The sequence below is a fragment of the Paramormyrops kingsleyae genome, chromosome 9 (genome assembly GCF_048594095.1).
Source record: "Paramormyrops kingsleyae isolate MSU_618 chromosome 9, PKINGS_0.4, whole genome shotgun sequence".
In the NCBI taxonomy this organism is placed as follows: domain Eukaryota; kingdom Metazoa; phylum Chordata; class Actinopteri; order Osteoglossiformes; family Mormyridae; genus Paramormyrops; species Paramormyrops kingsleyae.
This window is the reverse complement of record NC_132805.1, coordinates 29,237,082-29,252,814: the sequence shown is the minus strand read 5'-3', so window position 1 is coordinate 29,252,814 and position 15,733 is coordinate 29,237,082. Positions and strand designations below refer to the sequence as shown.

Below are 15,733 nucleotides of genomic sequence, written 5' to 3'. Positions count from 1 at the left end.
CTGACTCAGGCCTGCCTACCTGTTCTCAGTTCCCATCTGACCATCATTTTAAATCAGTCGCTATCTCTTGGATTAGCGCCCTCTAGTTACAAGATTGCTGCTGTTACACTCAGTGCTTAAATTGTGCCAGATCCTGCCAGAACAAATTGCGGGACTTCTCTGTTTTTGACTTTCTACATTCCAGCACCTATGAAATTAACCAAAGCCTCCAATGATGTTCTAACATCTGCTGACTCCAGTGCTCTCAGCATCCTCCTCCTCTTTGACCTGAGCACAGCCTTTAACACAGAGTTCCACAGAATCCTCCTCTCAAGACCCAGTGACCTGGGCATTGAGGGAACCACCCTGTACTTCTTTTCATCGTTACCTGCCAGACAGTAAACATTTCTATCTCTGGCTACTTATCTTCCTCTCTGCAGTGACACACGAGGTCCCCCAAGGTTTAATTCTTGGGTTGCTACTCTTCCTTCTATACATCCTCAACTACGGCTGCATTATTTGTAAGTTTAATCTCAATTTCCACAAGAATGCCAAAGATACTCAGATCTGCCTCTACATCGATCTACTCACCACCCTTTTCCCAAACTGAAACATGCCTATCCACAATTAACTGTATTGAATTGTGAAACTGTATTGAACATTGTCTTGAAGTCTATATCGAAATGGCAAAGTCATGTGACCGCACTGAAATATACACCAATCAGCCATAACATTAAAACCACTGACAGGTGAAGTGAGTGACATCTCAATAGAATGGTACTTACTAGCCAATCAGGTTTTGAAGTTGATGTGTTAGAAAGAGGAATAATGGGCAAGCGTAAGGATCTGAGTGATTTTGACTAGAGCCAAATTGCGATTGCTAGATGACTGGATCAGGTCTTGTGGGGTGTTCCCAGTATGCAGTGGTCAGTACCCACCACAAGTGGTCCAAGGAAGGCCAAAAGGTGAACCACTGATGGGTCATGGGCGCCCAAGCCTCAGTGATGCACATGGGGAGTGAAGGCTAGCCTGTCTGGTTCAGTCCCACAGAGGATTAGTGTAGGTTGATTAAATTGCTGATAAAGTTAATGCCAGCTGTGATAGAAAGGTGTCAGAACACACAGCGCAACAAGTGTAATCCATGGAGGCCTTCCCTCACAGCTTACAGGACTTATAGGATCTGCGGCTAACATCTTGGTGCCAGATACCACAGGACACCTTCTGAGGTCTTGTGGAGTCCATGCATTGATGGGTCAGAGATGTTTCAGCAACAAAAGTGTGGCCTACACGATATGTTATGGCTGATCGGTGCAATTTTAATAGTTCTTTTAGCATTTTATAAAAGTATAAAAATAGTATGAAAGTATAACAAATAACAATCAAAATTATACACATTTTTTAATGTCACTGTAGGATTGTGAAATAACAGACAATTACATAACAGACCTCAGGGGAATTAAATCAGTGTTTATTGAATATGCCTTTACTAACACCACATGCATTCTGTTTATGCATGTTTCTCTAAGACAGTATCCATGGAATATTAATTGGCCACTGGATGTTTCTCAGAAGCAGTGTTTGGAATGTATTAAACGATCGAAACCATTTATGAATCATCTGTTTCAATTTTCGCTATCTATCCGAAGCCCCATTTTTTCCATCACTATATTCACCAGTAGGGGTCAGTAGTGTATACTGTACTAAATGGTGTTTCCTGTAGAAAACCTCAACACTCCAAACATTCAACCGACCGAAGGACAGATTTTTATGCTAAATGAAAACCGATTCCAAAATTTTGGCAACAATAACCCTATAGCAGCTTCGGACGTTGCCTCGATGAGGGTAACGTGATGCGGGCTTCCGGTGTCACGTGAGGGGTGTACGTACGTCGTGACGAAGAGAAACGTGCGGCGTGACGGCGTTGTGTTTGGGTTGGGGAGGGGGCTGAGGTCTCATACAGCAGAAGAATGGAGAGATGGCTGAGTTTTAAAAATAACAGCCCTCTGTAATGAGTATGTGTCCAGGTAAAGTTTCGCGCTGTGTGACCCCGCGAACGAGGCGCGCGTGTAGCGCGCGTGTTACCTTCCTTGGGCCGGATAGCTGCTTGGTAACCGGCTAGCATGTCAGCTAGCTTGATAAAGCTGACTTCTGAGAGCTAGCTAGCTAGCTAAATGGCCAGCTGCTTATAGCCATATTGAGTAGGTTCGGGCCCAGCAGGGACAGTCAGCTGTATTTCTCAGCTGAAGTCGCTGTTAACTGTTATGCAGTGTTTTGCCCATCCACAGAAAATGACAGAAGAAGCTGTCAACATAAAGTAAACACTGTCCTTAATATCTGTGTACTGTTAGCACGATAGCTAGCCTGTGAGTATGTGCACTTTGCCTAATTCAGCAAGCCAGCTAGCTATCCAGCGAACTTGTTACTTGAATGTTTGCTTAGCTAGACAGATGGTGTGTTGTCAAAATAATCTTGAGTCGTCATAAATTAAGAACATATTTAATTTAGTTTATTGGTTTTAGTAGATAAATATAGTGTTACAGTTTCCTAGTTTACTAAAAGTAGTTATTTATTAAAATTACTTGAAACCCAGCTGACATTTGTCCACGGGTAACTCGGATTCTCGTTGTACTTCCACTAAAAATATTTGATTAAAAGCTACTGTTTGTTACAAGTTGAAGGTAAGTTAAAATTGCATCCTTAAAAATAGACATCTTTGTGCAACAAATGTACATATTTTCTTTCTTCTTACTTCATCTTCACATAAAACTGTAAATTTTACTCAATAACTAACCACCAGGTAATGCATATCAATGCCTGCTGCTCTGTTTTTGTGTGTGCAGTGTGAAAGAATATCTTGAGATCTGAAAGAAGATGAACAAAAAGCCGCCTGTTCGCCCAGGAATCACATTTGAGGTCGGCGCTAGAGTTGAAGCTCAAGACTACCTACAAAAATGGTAATAATTAATAGTAATTGCTCTGTCACTGTTGTTTTTCAGAATTTCTGAAGACATCTGTAATGTCAATGCTGTCACTAGATGTTTGAGGTGCGTCGTTTACAATGCTTGTGGTGCTTAAATTTGCTGTCATGCCAGGTATCCTTCACGGATTGAAAAGATTGACTACGACGAGGGGAAGATGCTTGTTCATTTTGATCGCTGGAGCCATCGATATGACGAGTGGATTTTTTGGGACAGTGAACGGCTGCGCCCGCTCGAGAAGCCCCCACTTCCCAAAGTGGCACAAAAAGACGAGGCAGAAATACCTGTATGTTTTTCTTCCTTCTCCCTATATTCTATCCAATTCACAGCAGCAACTGGAAATGCATTATGAATTTGAACAATAACTGTCTGTCCCCCTGAAAGGTTAAATGATGAAGTCCCTTGGGGAAAATGGGTTTATATTGACTAGAATTCAACTCTGTTTAGTTTTCAGTTTATTCATTTTTTTTTTTTTGTATGGTGAAATAGAAATGCTTTGCATTTGGGTGTAATTGAATTAATGATATTTTAGGTGATGAAGAATGTATAATACCTTAATTAATTGTCTATATATTTATTTCATAAACATTTCATCCAGGAGAGTCTCAGCGAGATTAGACCACCTCGTCTTGGTGAGCTTCCTGGGAGGTCAGAGAACACAGAGGACCAAACAGAATTACACCAAAAACAAGTAATACACTCCATTAAAACATTGGCACTAAGCCACAATCCTCACCAATGTATTGGAAGTCTGCATATCCAGGCACTTAGAAAAGCAGAAGTCAAGATATACGAGTACCAAGGCCATTTGTAACTGGTCCTTTCTTTTGTAAACTTGGCATGCCCCAGATGTGCATCTTATTGCAGTTCCATTTCATCCCCCCCCCCTTAGGGCTTGAATTTTCTGTTTTAGTTACTTTTGGTGTTTTAAAAAATTGTATTAGATAGATCTCAGTGCATCCAAACATTAAGGAACCATTTTGCGTGGCAGGCTGAAGATTTCCCCGTATATTTTTAAAGGTATTTTTAAGCATGCAGGTTCAGTAAATTACCTGGTCCTGATACACACGACAGCTGTTCATGTTTTTTTACATGTATAGATGACATCTATGGCCACTCAGTGTTTGACCATACAATAAGTCCCTCTAGGTGACATGCCTGACGTCACTTCTGTGGTTAAAAATGTAGCAAAGTAAGTGGTAGGTTTATACAATGAATTCCCCTGTATTATTGTAAAGTCTGTCTGGTCAAGCCCACATACTTGCGAAGAGTGAGTCTTCTTTTGGTGTATTTACTTTTATTTTGTGACATATTCCTTGTCATGTTACTGCAGTCCTTTAATTTTTGAATATGTATTTATATGTTTGCTTTTATGTCTTGCACAGGATTTGAGAGATGGTGAGGAGGTTCTGGCCCGCTGGACAGATTGCCGTTACTACCCAGCCAAAATAGAGAGTGTGAACACAGACGGTGAGTAGCCTTCAGTCATTTAAATTAGTATATTCCACAAAAGGTGGGAATTTCGACTGTTGTCTATAGGTACCCTAGTTTGGTTATGAATGGTTTTATTGTTCGTAAAAGGTTCTCTCTTCTGATCATTGACATGCTTGCTGTTTTTTGTATTGTCTGTCAGGTACTTACACAGTGCAATTTTATGATGGAGTTATTCGATGTGTAAAACGACTGCATATAAAATCAATGCCAGAGGACGCTAAAGGCCAGGTAAGTTCACTAGAGCCGCACCAAATATACAGCATTTACAAGTGTGCAAAACATCGTTGCAGTAGGTCGTTTTGGGTGGTCGAAATTACATTTTGTCTTTCACTAAAATGCATTTACTTAAAGGGGATTTTCACCAGAATTGTATCGTATGTTGTTCCTTGTGTAATATACCAAGGTTTACGTCAAATACTCTATCTCATTTGTTTGTGGAAGTCACTTCTGGAAATGAGATCAGACATCCTTTATTTACTAGCTCGGCCTCTTAGAGAGAGCCACCTAGCTGAAGACCATCAGTGCAACCTGGATCAAAGCGTGATTAAATGACAGGATGTGTGACAAGTGGTCTGACGCCTGTTCATGCCTTCTTGAGGCCTGTGTAGCAGTTGGGGGGGGGGGGGTCTAGCGCCATTTGTACCCTTTGCAGGCTTTAATTAGGTGGCATATCTACTTACCAACAGGTAAGGGCTGGATCCGGAATGACAATTCACAGTTCACTGGCATTCTGCAGCTCAAGCATAGCATATTTCTTACTATACTTCCACAATTAATCAATGCTTTTAATGTTAACAAATGTTTTTAGTAAAAAAAATTGCTGTATTTCTAGTGAGAGACTTAAAAGAGTAGAAATGTATGCTGGTCACATAGATAAACTATAATCTTTTTAAAAGCACTGAGATATCACAGGAAATGGAGATCTGAAAGAATGGGCACCCTTTTCTTTACGGCAATTACCATATATATGCTGCGTTATAAATACTGACAGGCAATGAGAAATTCACACAGAGGGTGTTCCCTTTGACATCAAAAACATACTGAGTGTGGATATGTCTCCTGGTGACTTCTGTTGAAGATGAATATAATGCTATTTCCTTTGCTTACAAAAAAAGCGTGTTGAGAATTTAAATACTCATTTTTGGTGGAATTGCCCTTTAAGTGAGGAGCTTTATGATTTTTTTACGTAATCTCGTGCTTCTCCCTTAGTTGCCCGAATGTCATTCAGGGATAACCCTAACCCAGTAGTTACCCTCATGTTCTTTTGGGTTGCTCTTTGCAGCCGTGTCTCTTTTGTCATGGTGGGTCCCCGTTTCTCCCCAGGACTGGATCGCGTTGGTGAAAGCGGCCTCCGACGCCGTGAAGAGCAAGGGGACCTGCCGACCACGTACGAGTGCCAACAGTAACAGAACCAAAGAGATGCGGTCGGTGCTGAGGTCAGACAGCGAGGCTGAGGAGGCTCCTGAGGACGAGGAGCTCGACCTTGAGAAGCCAGGTGAAGGGCCCTGGTAGCTCGAGGTGGCTTTCCAAAGCATCACTAAGCTCCTCAGCAGGACAACAACTTGCATTCCTGTCTTTCTATAGAGTTCTTACGTGATACTCGTGTTTGTAATGTTGATTAATGTTTGTAATGTTGATTAATGTTTGTAATGTTGATTAATGTTTGTAGTGTGTTTAGAGAGTCTGATCATGGAAGGAGAAGCCTGTCCGTCGCCAAAGGAGCTTGAAATGGTGAAAAAGAGAAAGACCAGGCAGAGGAAACCAGTTAATGCAAGGAAAGGTCACTACAAAAAAGGTGCACTTAAATCTGTTCAAACAATTTATTTGAAATTCCTGCAAAACAATAATACATATATATAATGTAGATATGTGTGTATGTGTTTGTGTGCAATGTGTGTATTGGTGATTTTAGGCATCACAGTATCGCAGTCAACAAGTGAGGAAGTAACAGAAGAGCAGGCAGATGAAGTCAGAGCCTCAGAAGAGCCTCTGCATGTGAGAAACCTCATTACTGCTCATCCTGGGAGTTTCTCAAAAAGCCACAGATTTTCCTTACTTTTCATTGCATTTACTTTCAGGCGTCTTTTGAAGGAACGCAAAGAGCAGTAATGGTGGGCGAGAGTGTGCCGTCCCCTCCTGCCCCAAGAGCTGCCCCCCCCGCCCAGAACACCCCCAAGCCTCAAAACGTGGAGCTGAAGCTGGACTCCAGCGGGAATGAGGGGCTAGGCAGGCTGTCCGCTGATGGGGAGGACGCCCCAGCCGGCAGCCCGGGACTGGGCCCCGCAGAGGAGGCTCATGCTGGTGAGTGTGATGCTGATATTTCTGGTCACCCCCCCAATTATTTATTAAACTTATTGCTGCTTCAAAGAAACTCTTATACAGCATTAAGATCTAGCGCAGTGTTTCCCAATCTAGTCCTCTGGGACCCACAGACCGTCCATGTTTTATCTTTGGAAAGAATTTCTGCCCTGCAGTAGAACTGTATTCTGTTTGAATAGGATGTAGTGATTGAGCTATGAATGGCTTGTTTTGATGAAGAGGTGTATTAAAGTGCAGGGAGATGGAGACCAGGAGCATGATGCCATTCATTCACCGGTCGCCGGTTCGAGCCCGGCCTCTGCAGAATAGTCACATCTGTGGGCCCTTGAGCGAGGCCCTTAACCCCCAGTTCCATGGGCACCTCTGCCGGTGGCTGCCCTCCACTGCCAAGCTTGCCGTCACCTACGCATGTGTCTCTGTGTGTCATGGAGAGCAAGATGGGTTAGGCAAATAGAGAAATTCCCCAAGGGGATAAATAAAGTGTCTATTATTATTATTATTATTATTATTATTATTATTATTATTATTATTATTATTATGAACTTTAGTAAAAGTTATTGAAGGGCTGATAGATATATTTTGTCTGAGACTCTCCTAGATGAAATGTTCATGAAATAAATATATAGACACATCTGGCATTTTTATTTATTTTTTATTTTTTGCATAGAGGGGGCTGTTTCCACTATTCCCAGCACCCCACGAACCGCAGAGCATCGCAGGCGCTCCCAGCGGCTAGCCCCCTTCTTGCCCGCCATCACCTTCGACCCAGTTGCCACAAGCCCAAGCCCTCTCGATGGTAAGGGGCTGGGTTACAGAGATGGGGCTCTCAGTGTGGAGCTCTTATCTGACAGCACGCACACGCTGGACAGAGAACGCCTGGTTCACTCAATTCCAGATAACACCAAATGCACTTTCGAAATGCCGAGCTGAAATGTTAAAGCATTTTAAAGGGAACCTCTGCTCAAGCATTAATTTTAAATCAGTGTTTCATAACCTGGTCATGGGGGGCACTCCCAGACAGTCCAAGATTTTGCTTCCTCCCAGCTTCCTGTCAGACAGTCTACATTTTTGCTCCCTATTAGGAAGGGGGGAGCAAAAACGTGGACTGTGTGGGTCCCTGAGGACTGGGTTGGGAAACACTGTTTTAAAGTAAAGTGGTTCTTTGGTTTTCAGCACAGGACACATCCACTGTGGAGAAGAGTGAGTCATCCCCCGACGAGCCCGTGGTGGAATCGCCTGCACCGGCGCCCCCTCCCCCACCACAGCAACCCTCCCTCTCAGTGCCGGACAGGCAGCCTGATGGTGATGCATCAAGTTGTGGTGCAGCTGAAGAAAAGCCTGCTCCACTGGCAGCTGGTAAACCAAGGGACAAACCTAACCCTAAATCCTCAGCCGGCACAATGAACTTGGCACAAGTCTCATGAAATCAAACTGAGCAGATTTTCTAGTATAGTACAGTATATACATTTATACATAGCATATGTTTTTACTACAGATGTACTATTTGTCAGTTTTCTACTGATGAAACTTCATAGTTAGCATACCTGTTTATCGATATATGTGTATATATACACACACTCACACACACATATTTTTTCTCTTTCAGAAATGGCTTTAGCTTTGTGAAGCCTGTATAACCTTTGCTGTGCTGTGTTGTGTTCTTTGGTACAGATGCTGGTTTGAAGGTTCCATCAAGAAATAAACAAAACAAACACACTAGAGAGCCAAGTATGTGTCTGTGGATTAATGTGTTTGCTCGTTAAATGGCAATAAAAATCTGAATAATATTTAAATAGTCCTGTATTGACTAGCAGTATATGTTAATAATTTGGAGTACCAAAAGTACATTTGTTGCTATATTTAATACTTTCTTCCTGCTTTTGTTCTTTTTTGTCTAGTAATAAACCTAAAGAAATCTGAAGGCTGTACGTCCCCTAAAGAGCTGCTCATTGACTTGGACCACAACAAGTTCAAATGCAAGATTCCAGAATGTGGCAAGGCCTTCCGGAAAGCCAAGCTGCTGGATTACCATCTCAAATATTACCACAACACAGACAAGGAGGCGGAGCTGGAGGCGGGCTCACCGCCAGGGCCAGGCCGGAGCAGAACCGCCTCTACGTCCCTGCCCGCCACCAGCCCATTCGAGCCTCTCGTCTGCAAGAGGCATCGGACCATCTCCAGCTCCTCTTGTAGGTGGATGGTCCATCTCCAAGTGTCTTTTAGTTTGGTTCATATTAAATGGTAATTTTTGGACATGTGGATATACTGATTAAAAAAAAAACAAAGCATGTACATGCGACAGAATTGGTCATTCTTGGAGCTGAAATCTGTTTGGTAACCTAGTGCCCCTTTCTTCATGTTTGTGCATATTATGAGATGCCATCTTGTGCATTCCCTGTTACACTGCAAGATGCTGTAATCCATTGTTTTGTCCCTCCAGCCCTGTCCCCTCAAGGTTGTGCCTTAGAGTTCGAGCCTTTAGATGGATATCCGAAACCACCCAAATTCAGCAAGAATTTAAATTCAGTACTCTCGCTCAGTACGGGCATGCCGGACATCTTGCTGGACTTTCCAAGGAAAGGCAAGCACTTGGACTGTTTGCACGGTTATGACCCCAAGAAGGTCATCGAGAAAGACAAGACCCTACGCCCAGGTTTGTGACATGTCTGTGCCAAAGCCAGTTTCAGGCATACCTAAAGGCATTCGCTAGTTTAATGCACATTCTCATTATAAACAAGTAAAAGCGCTTATTCCACACATTGCTTTTATTATTTTCTCATCTGCAGGGCTAATAAAGACTGAGAAGAAAAACAAGTTTGAAGAGAAGACCCAGCCAATAGGTGAGATTATAGATGGAGTTTGACTTTACAGTCTGTATAATGCCTGACACAGACTGCCCAGCCGTTAGTGTCTGCTGGCTGTCGCTGCCTGCCCATAAACAGGCTTCTTCCTCACGGCTATTAACAGGGAAAAAGAAAGAGAAGGATAAGGATCGCAAAGACAAAAAAGACAAGTTTCCCTTTAGAGTGAAACAGAAGAAGAAGAAAAAGAAGAAAAAGAAATCCAAGCAGCAGCACAGTAAGCGGGAGCCCGTCGGTCTGTCTGCCCCGCCCCCCTCCGTCACCCGTCCATGTTGGGGGAACCCTGTCATTTATACCCCCGAAATAGCACCCGCTCAGTCCCCCGTCTGATCCCCAATCCAGGTTACGTGGACTTTGAGGACCTGGCCTTCGTGCGGAGGTGCTCCTCTCCCCTGAAGCACTGCTCCAGCTCCTTCAGCCTGCCCGCCGGCCCCACGTCCAGGCTCCCCAAAGCCATCCTGTCGGTGGACCTCACAGGCGAGGGTGAGAGGTCACCCATGCGCACTTAAAGAAGCCTTTTAGAATAGAACAGATGAACAGATATTGCAGCAGAACAATCAGAAAGATGAGCCCACCTGGGTGAGATTCATTCTCAGCAGACGTGGTTTTGCTAGTATTTGGCATTTTGGAGGGAAATCAGATATCATTACTTTGACAAGCTGGTCCTTTCCTGGCAATACAGGAAGGCTGGATTTCATGCTGGCTGGAATACTTGGGTGTAGGGTGACAGTTTCAGGCTGTCCTTCCCCCAGACCTGTCCGACATGGACTCGCTGGAGGACTCCACCACTGAGAGCGCCCTCCTGAGCGGGGACGAGTACCGGGCCGAGGACAGTGCGGACCTCGATTCCCTCGCCATGGAGCCCTTCCAGGAGGAGGAGGACTACCCCAGCGACATCGTGCGCTGCGTGTGCGAGATGGACGAGGAGAACGGCTTCATGATTCAGGTATGAGACTTTTATGGTAGTGCAGGTGACGCCGCCGTGCTGTTGGAGCTCACCCTCAACCAGGCTCGCTTTGAATATGTAACAATAAAAGCAGAAATGTGGTTATTGCAGGCAAACTAAAGCATGAGAACTGACTAACTTAGTAAAAATTGCTCTCAGCCGCTTTGTGAATCAGTTAGGAGAAAACTCTTAGTTAAAAACTTTTAGTGCGATTTAAGAGTGCTCTTAGTGGTAAGATAGAATGCTTTGTGAATACAGGCCCAGGTGCCGTAGTTTTGGTACTTCTCAAAATACCAAAAGTATGGTGCTTGGTACTGTGGAAAAGCTTCCTTAGTCTTTGTCTGTGTGTGTGTGTGTGTGTGTCTGTGTGTTCTCCCGTCTGTCTGACTTTGTGTGTGTCTGTGTAGCGTCTGTATGTCTGTGCCTGTCTGTCTTTGTGTGTGCCTGTGTATTTGTGTCTGTCTGTCTTTGTGTCTGTGTGTGTATTTGCCTGTGTGTCCGTCTGTCTGTCTGTCTTCGTGTGTGTCCGTCCATCTGTCTGTCTGTCTTCGTGTGTGTCTGTCTGTCTGTCTGTCTGTCTTCGTGTGTGTCCGTCTGTCTGTCTGTCTGTCTTCGTGTGTGTCCGTCTGTCTGTCTGTCTTTGTGTGTATTTGTGTGTCTGCCTAAAGCCGGCCTGTTTCCTGCCCGTTTCCCTCCATTTTCCCTTGCAGTGTGAGGAGTGCCTCTGCTGGCAGCACAGTGTGTGTATGGGCCTGCTGGAGGACAGCATCCCCGATCAGTACATCTGCTACATCTGCAGGGACCCCCCAGGTGAGAGGCGGGCTCTGCTCACTCGCGCCCCACCTCGCCTCTTCACCGCTCTGACTCTTGCATGCCCCCTTTGGTTGGCAGGTCAGAGATGGAGCGCCAAGTACCTTCGTGATAAGGACTGGATGACCAAAGGACACATGTATGGCCTGTCCTTCCTCACGGAGAACTACTCACACAGCAACGCGGAGAAGATCGTCTCCACACATCGGCTGCTGTCTGATGTCTACAGTGTCAAAGAGGTGCTGCATGGACTGCATCTTAAGATGGATATATTACAGTGAGTCAGCCCACACTCTGGTTTTTCCTTTTCTCTCTGTCAGGCACTGTTTCTACGCCGTCACAATGCATGATGACATACAAGATTTCAAACGAGAAGTAAAACTAAATATACATTCTCTAAACAATACTCAAAACAAGCCACTCCTAAAGGTGATTAATAAATGCATACTATTATATAGCCTTTAACCAGTTTTCTAGGTGTAAGTTTGCTGAATAGATTTTTGATTTATGGCCATATAAATCTGACTAGCATTTTTGTGTTATTGTCTTTTAATTTCCTAGTAACAAAATATTTTTGTTACTTAAGGCTGCCAATAACTGGCATCTGGAGAGTGTAGCGAGTTAATTTGAGTTACAGCTAAGTAAAATGCTGTCGGTGTTTACTAAATGTTAAAAAGAGTACGATACAGTCAGGATTATGAATGTTGTTCACACATACCTCTGATTTACATCTGAGTTTGTCTAATCTATTTACAAATCCTGCCAGAAGTCCTGTAGCCATTAAAACTCATTTCTTTTGTGAAGGAACACGCACGACCCAAACTTGCACTTGTGGGCCCAGTCGTGGGTGGACGCAGATGAGAAGCATTTGGCGTGCAGCCTTCGGGACTGCATGCACTTCCAAGAGCATTCTCCCGACGACGCCAACCAGGATCCCCACGTAGACACCTACATTGCCAGTGAGCACAGCTACCAGAAACCCTCAGGGCCAGGATTGGACCCTTGGCCCGCCGTCAGGGAAGACGGGGCTTGGCTGGGGCCGGCCCCAATCAAAGAGGAGGAGGTAGAGTTAAACCAGCTCAAACCGGTGCAGTTTAGATCCCGGAGCTTTCAGTAGCAGTGATTCTGGCATTCCTAGATGGGGGTCAATCATTCGACCTGGAGGGGTGTTTTCTTGGTAATAGTAGCCATTGCTGAATCACGATCCCTTCTATTGTTCTGTACACGCATCACACTCAACACATGTCTTTCAGTAAAGCAGGTAAAAGCCTGATCTGCTCCCCCCCGCAGGAGAGGACGGCGATCAGCGTTTCCGGCTTTCTGAATGCCAGCGGCCCCGAAGTGTCTGAGCAGGAAAGGAACTGCCTTGAGTGGCAGCTGAACCTTCTGACTCACATCGAGGACATGCAGAGCCAGGTGGCAGGCAGGATGGACCTCATCGAGAAGGAGCTGGATGGTAAAGAGCTTCTGTAGATATATCTAGAACCGCTATGACTGGCAGTGCATAACGGCAACTCGATGTTAAGGGCCCCTCAAGAGAAAACGCCTTCTCTGCCCATGCAACCACCTGTGGGCTACGGATCAGGCTGATGTCACATCTGGTTGACATCTGTGCTGTTAGTTTGTCAGCTGAACCCTAGTCAAAGCGATCCTCCAAACTTACTACATACAGATGGATGTTTTTTGGACCATTTAAGGTTACAGTTGGCAGGAGGCCAGGTAGATTGGGTTGGTGTTAGCATTAGCGTAAAGGCTAATTTATACTTGTGTATAATGTAACTACATGTCGCAGAGACGCAGACCACAAAAATGTAATTGGTCTCCTTCGTAGCATTCATTTTTTTTTTTTTTTATGGGAGCGAAGAAAGCGTACATCCCAGGTGTACATATATCGCTGATTGAATCTGAAGCTCTGTTTATATCTAGCATTAAATATCCCACCCTAGGCATCATAGCAACAGGTCTACAAAACACTCAGGAGTACAGCGGCCATTTCACTTAACTCCATTAAGTTTTGTTGGACTCTATCAAGACGAATGTAGCAAGGACTTGGAAAAATGGATACTTTGTTAAATGTTTGTTTATTTATTTCAACTGTGTGATCCAACAATTGAATATCACCTACCGTTATTGCCGAGTGATGCAGACACAGCAATGCACACGTAGAAGTGCACACGTAGAAGTGCACACGTAGAAGTGCACACGTAGAAGTGCACACGTAGAAGTGCACACAGTGGCATCGTTCTCAGCTTGGCACTGAAGTATAAATTAGTCTTTAGGGTTAATAATCTGAACCTGAAGGCTGCTGTGTCAACATGACCACCTTGATTATCTAGCTGCTCCAATGGGTACTACAGCAGCTGCTGTCCTGTCTGAGTGCTGACATCTTCTGCTTTATCCCATCAGTGCTGGAGAGCTGGCTGGATTTCAGCGGGGAGCTGGAGCCTCCAGACCCTCTCGCCAGGCTCCCCCAGCTCAAACGCCGGATCAAGCAGCTCCTCACCGACCTGAGCAAGGTGCAGCAGATAAGCTCACTGTGCTCTGCCTGAGCCAGGATCCTGGAGCCACGGCGGCGACGTCGTTCCTCCCCAGCGTGGTGCTTTCGCGTAGATGAAAGCTCTGGGTCTCGCAGTCCAAGCACAGCATCGAGATCCAGTGTCTGAGGCAAAGAAGATGCACATGGAATTGGGTGAAAATGAGATATAGCTGTATCCAGTATCTATAAGACACAAGAAAGTTGAGCAACCTAAGAAACTATTTATGTTGTATTCAGGAGGTAATAGATTCATATAACGGGAAAAATGAGCACTTTCCTGCATATGTTTCATTTACAATGAGACCTACAGATGTGAGGAATGAGATATGAACGTCTCCTGTTGCCCTAATACAGTGTGTTTAATGTTGGGTGTGTAAGAACTGCAAATAATGTGGAAGTGATGGAAAGGGATGGAACCCACGAATGTGTCACCTAGAACAGGACGGGTAACATTTCTAGCCTCTCTCCTGCCCACTTACGGGAGCATTACTGTAGAAGTTCAGCCTGCCCTTCCATTTGAGGTCAAACAGGTGACTTATTGTTGACCTTTCTAGGATTTTATATCTGTAAACCTGACTTCATAACATAGCTGTTGTGCCAAGTAAAGAAGATGTACAACTCAGAAGTTCTATGTAGCAGTGAGCATGGACATTGGGTTGAAATTGCAGATTTTTTTTTTTTTTTAAAAAAAGACGTGTGACACGTTTATTGACAAAGTATTTTTGCTTTTAGTCAGAAAAGGTGCTTTCTCCATAACATTGGTGTGTTCAGAGAAGTCTGAAGAGACTTGGACCATGTTGGTTCTGTCCGCGGCCATTTGATGTCCATCGACGGGCCCAGGTTTGGCTGGTCCGCACCCTGTACTGCGAGCCTTCTGCAGTTAGCTAGCGTTAAACTGTGTGCTTGTTGCAGATAAGAGCAGAAAATAACATGGTGAAACATTTTGAGGTTTTGAACAGTGTACAGTTTTTGTAACAAAAGCAAAAGTAAATAAAATGGCTACGACTATTTGGCATTTCTAGTAATCTGTATATAGTATGTTTTAGAAATGGTATGGTATGAAATTCAAAGTAGACATTCACTTCTGTACCAGCTGTACATTCAGAATTTTATTAAAACATGGGCTGTTCTGTAAAATACTATATGTAAAACTGTTCAATAAAAATATATTAATTCTCATTTTGCCTCCCTTATGCCGCCTTGTCCTGTTTCCCTTCCACAGGGGGACAACAGTTGAAATGTTTATTTTTACAGCCCGTCTCAGGGTCTTGCGACACCCTACTGACCTTCTGCTTTCGGATTAATGAAGTGGATTCTCTTATGTTCATAGATAAGAGCTCAGCTCTGTAAACTCTCAGGCTGCTGGGCACGTCAAGAGACCTCGAAGTTGCCCTTGGTCACACTGGCCTGATGTTTGCCGTAGACTTTCTTCTTGGGTACATTCCAACGAGTCCACGCCTGGCTGCCCCATCTGGCAGGAGATTCTCGGTGGTGCTTCTTCATGGGCAGATGGCGTTTGAAGAGTTCTAACCTAGCAAACAAACGCCTCTTTAGCTGGTGTGTGGGGTTAGGCTGCTGGAGGTGGGGATGACTCTGCATTTTGTGGTGGCTGCATATAAATCTCCGGGTGGACCCTGGAGGGAGACCTATGGCTTGCGAGAAGGTGTGAGGTAGAAATGGCCAAGGGGAAGCTAGCTAGTTTCGCTGCCATCCTGCTCTGCTACTTCTCCCTGTCAGAAGGCAGGACTTCGGGTAGGTAGACAGAACAACTGTAATGCAGTTTTCACGGACAGTGCAATGAGTTACACTA

At 44.4% G+C, this 15,733-nt stretch overlaps 2 protein-coding genes across 4 annotated transcripts in view; both read left to right on the top strand.

The window, feature by feature from the left end:
• Positions 1 to 1,867: 1,867 nt before the first annotated feature.
• Positions 1,868 to 15,102, top strand: phf20l1 (PHD finger protein 20 like 1). Of its 3 annotated transcripts, none has more exons than XM_023813626.2 (24): positions 1,868 to 2,003; positions 2,820 to 2,933; positions 3,072 to 3,243; positions 3,556 to 3,648; positions 4,343 to 4,427; positions 4,591 to 4,679; positions 5,775 to 5,946; positions 6,121 to 6,246; positions 6,364 to 6,446; positions 6,530 to 6,752; positions 7,438 to 7,566; positions 7,944 to 8,126; positions 8,442 to 8,498; positions 8,669 to 8,959; positions 9,211 to 9,423; positions 9,557 to 9,610; positions 9,738 to 9,848; positions 9,974 to 10,114; positions 10,384 to 10,577; positions 11,288 to 11,387; positions 11,469 to 11,664; positions 12,192 to 12,450; positions 12,678 to 12,843; positions 13,794 to 15,102. In XM_023813626.2, exons 2-24 carry the CDS (start codon positions 2,851 to 2,853, stop codon positions 13,934 to 13,936), a joined length of 3,363 nt encoding a protein of 1,120 aa, XP_023669394.1. In that variant the 5' UTR covers positions 1,868 to 2,003; positions 2,820 to 2,850; the 3' UTR covers positions 13,937 to 15,102. The 3 variants fall into 3 exon arrangements, with proteins under 3 accessions (XP_023669394.1, XP_023669409.1, XP_023669403.1); XM_023813641.2 differs by having other exon boundaries at positions 1,871 to 1,991; XM_023813635.2 differs by lacking the exon at positions 1,868 to 2,003 and adding an exon at positions 2,084 to 2,657.
• tg (thyroglobulin) overlaps positions 15,098 to 15,733 on the top strand; it is a 40,936-nt gene continuing 40,300 nt past the window's right edge. Inside the window, exon 1 of the mRNA XM_023813614.2 lies at positions 15,098 to 15,675. Coding sequence (XP_023669382.2) covers positions 15,600 to 15,675 — 76 coding nt within the window. The 5' untranslated portion in view covers positions 15,098 to 15,599. The remainder of the gene's footprint in view (positions 15,676 to 15,733) is intronic.

Bases quoted from the DNA above. Each gene is read 5' to 3' on its own strand.
- phf20l1 (XM_023813626.2), top strand. From the start codon at position 2,851: ATGAACAAAAAGCCGCCTGTTCGCCCAGGAATCACATTTGAGGTCGGC. The intron at 6,247-6,363 runs GTGCACTTAAAT...TGGTGATTTTAG, and splicing joins GAAAGGTCACTACAAAAAAG to GCATCACAGTATCGCAGTCA. The intron at 10,115-10,383 runs GTGAGAGGTCAC...TCCTTCCCCCAG, and splicing joins GGTGGACCTCACAGGCGAGG to ACCTGTCCGACATGGACTCG.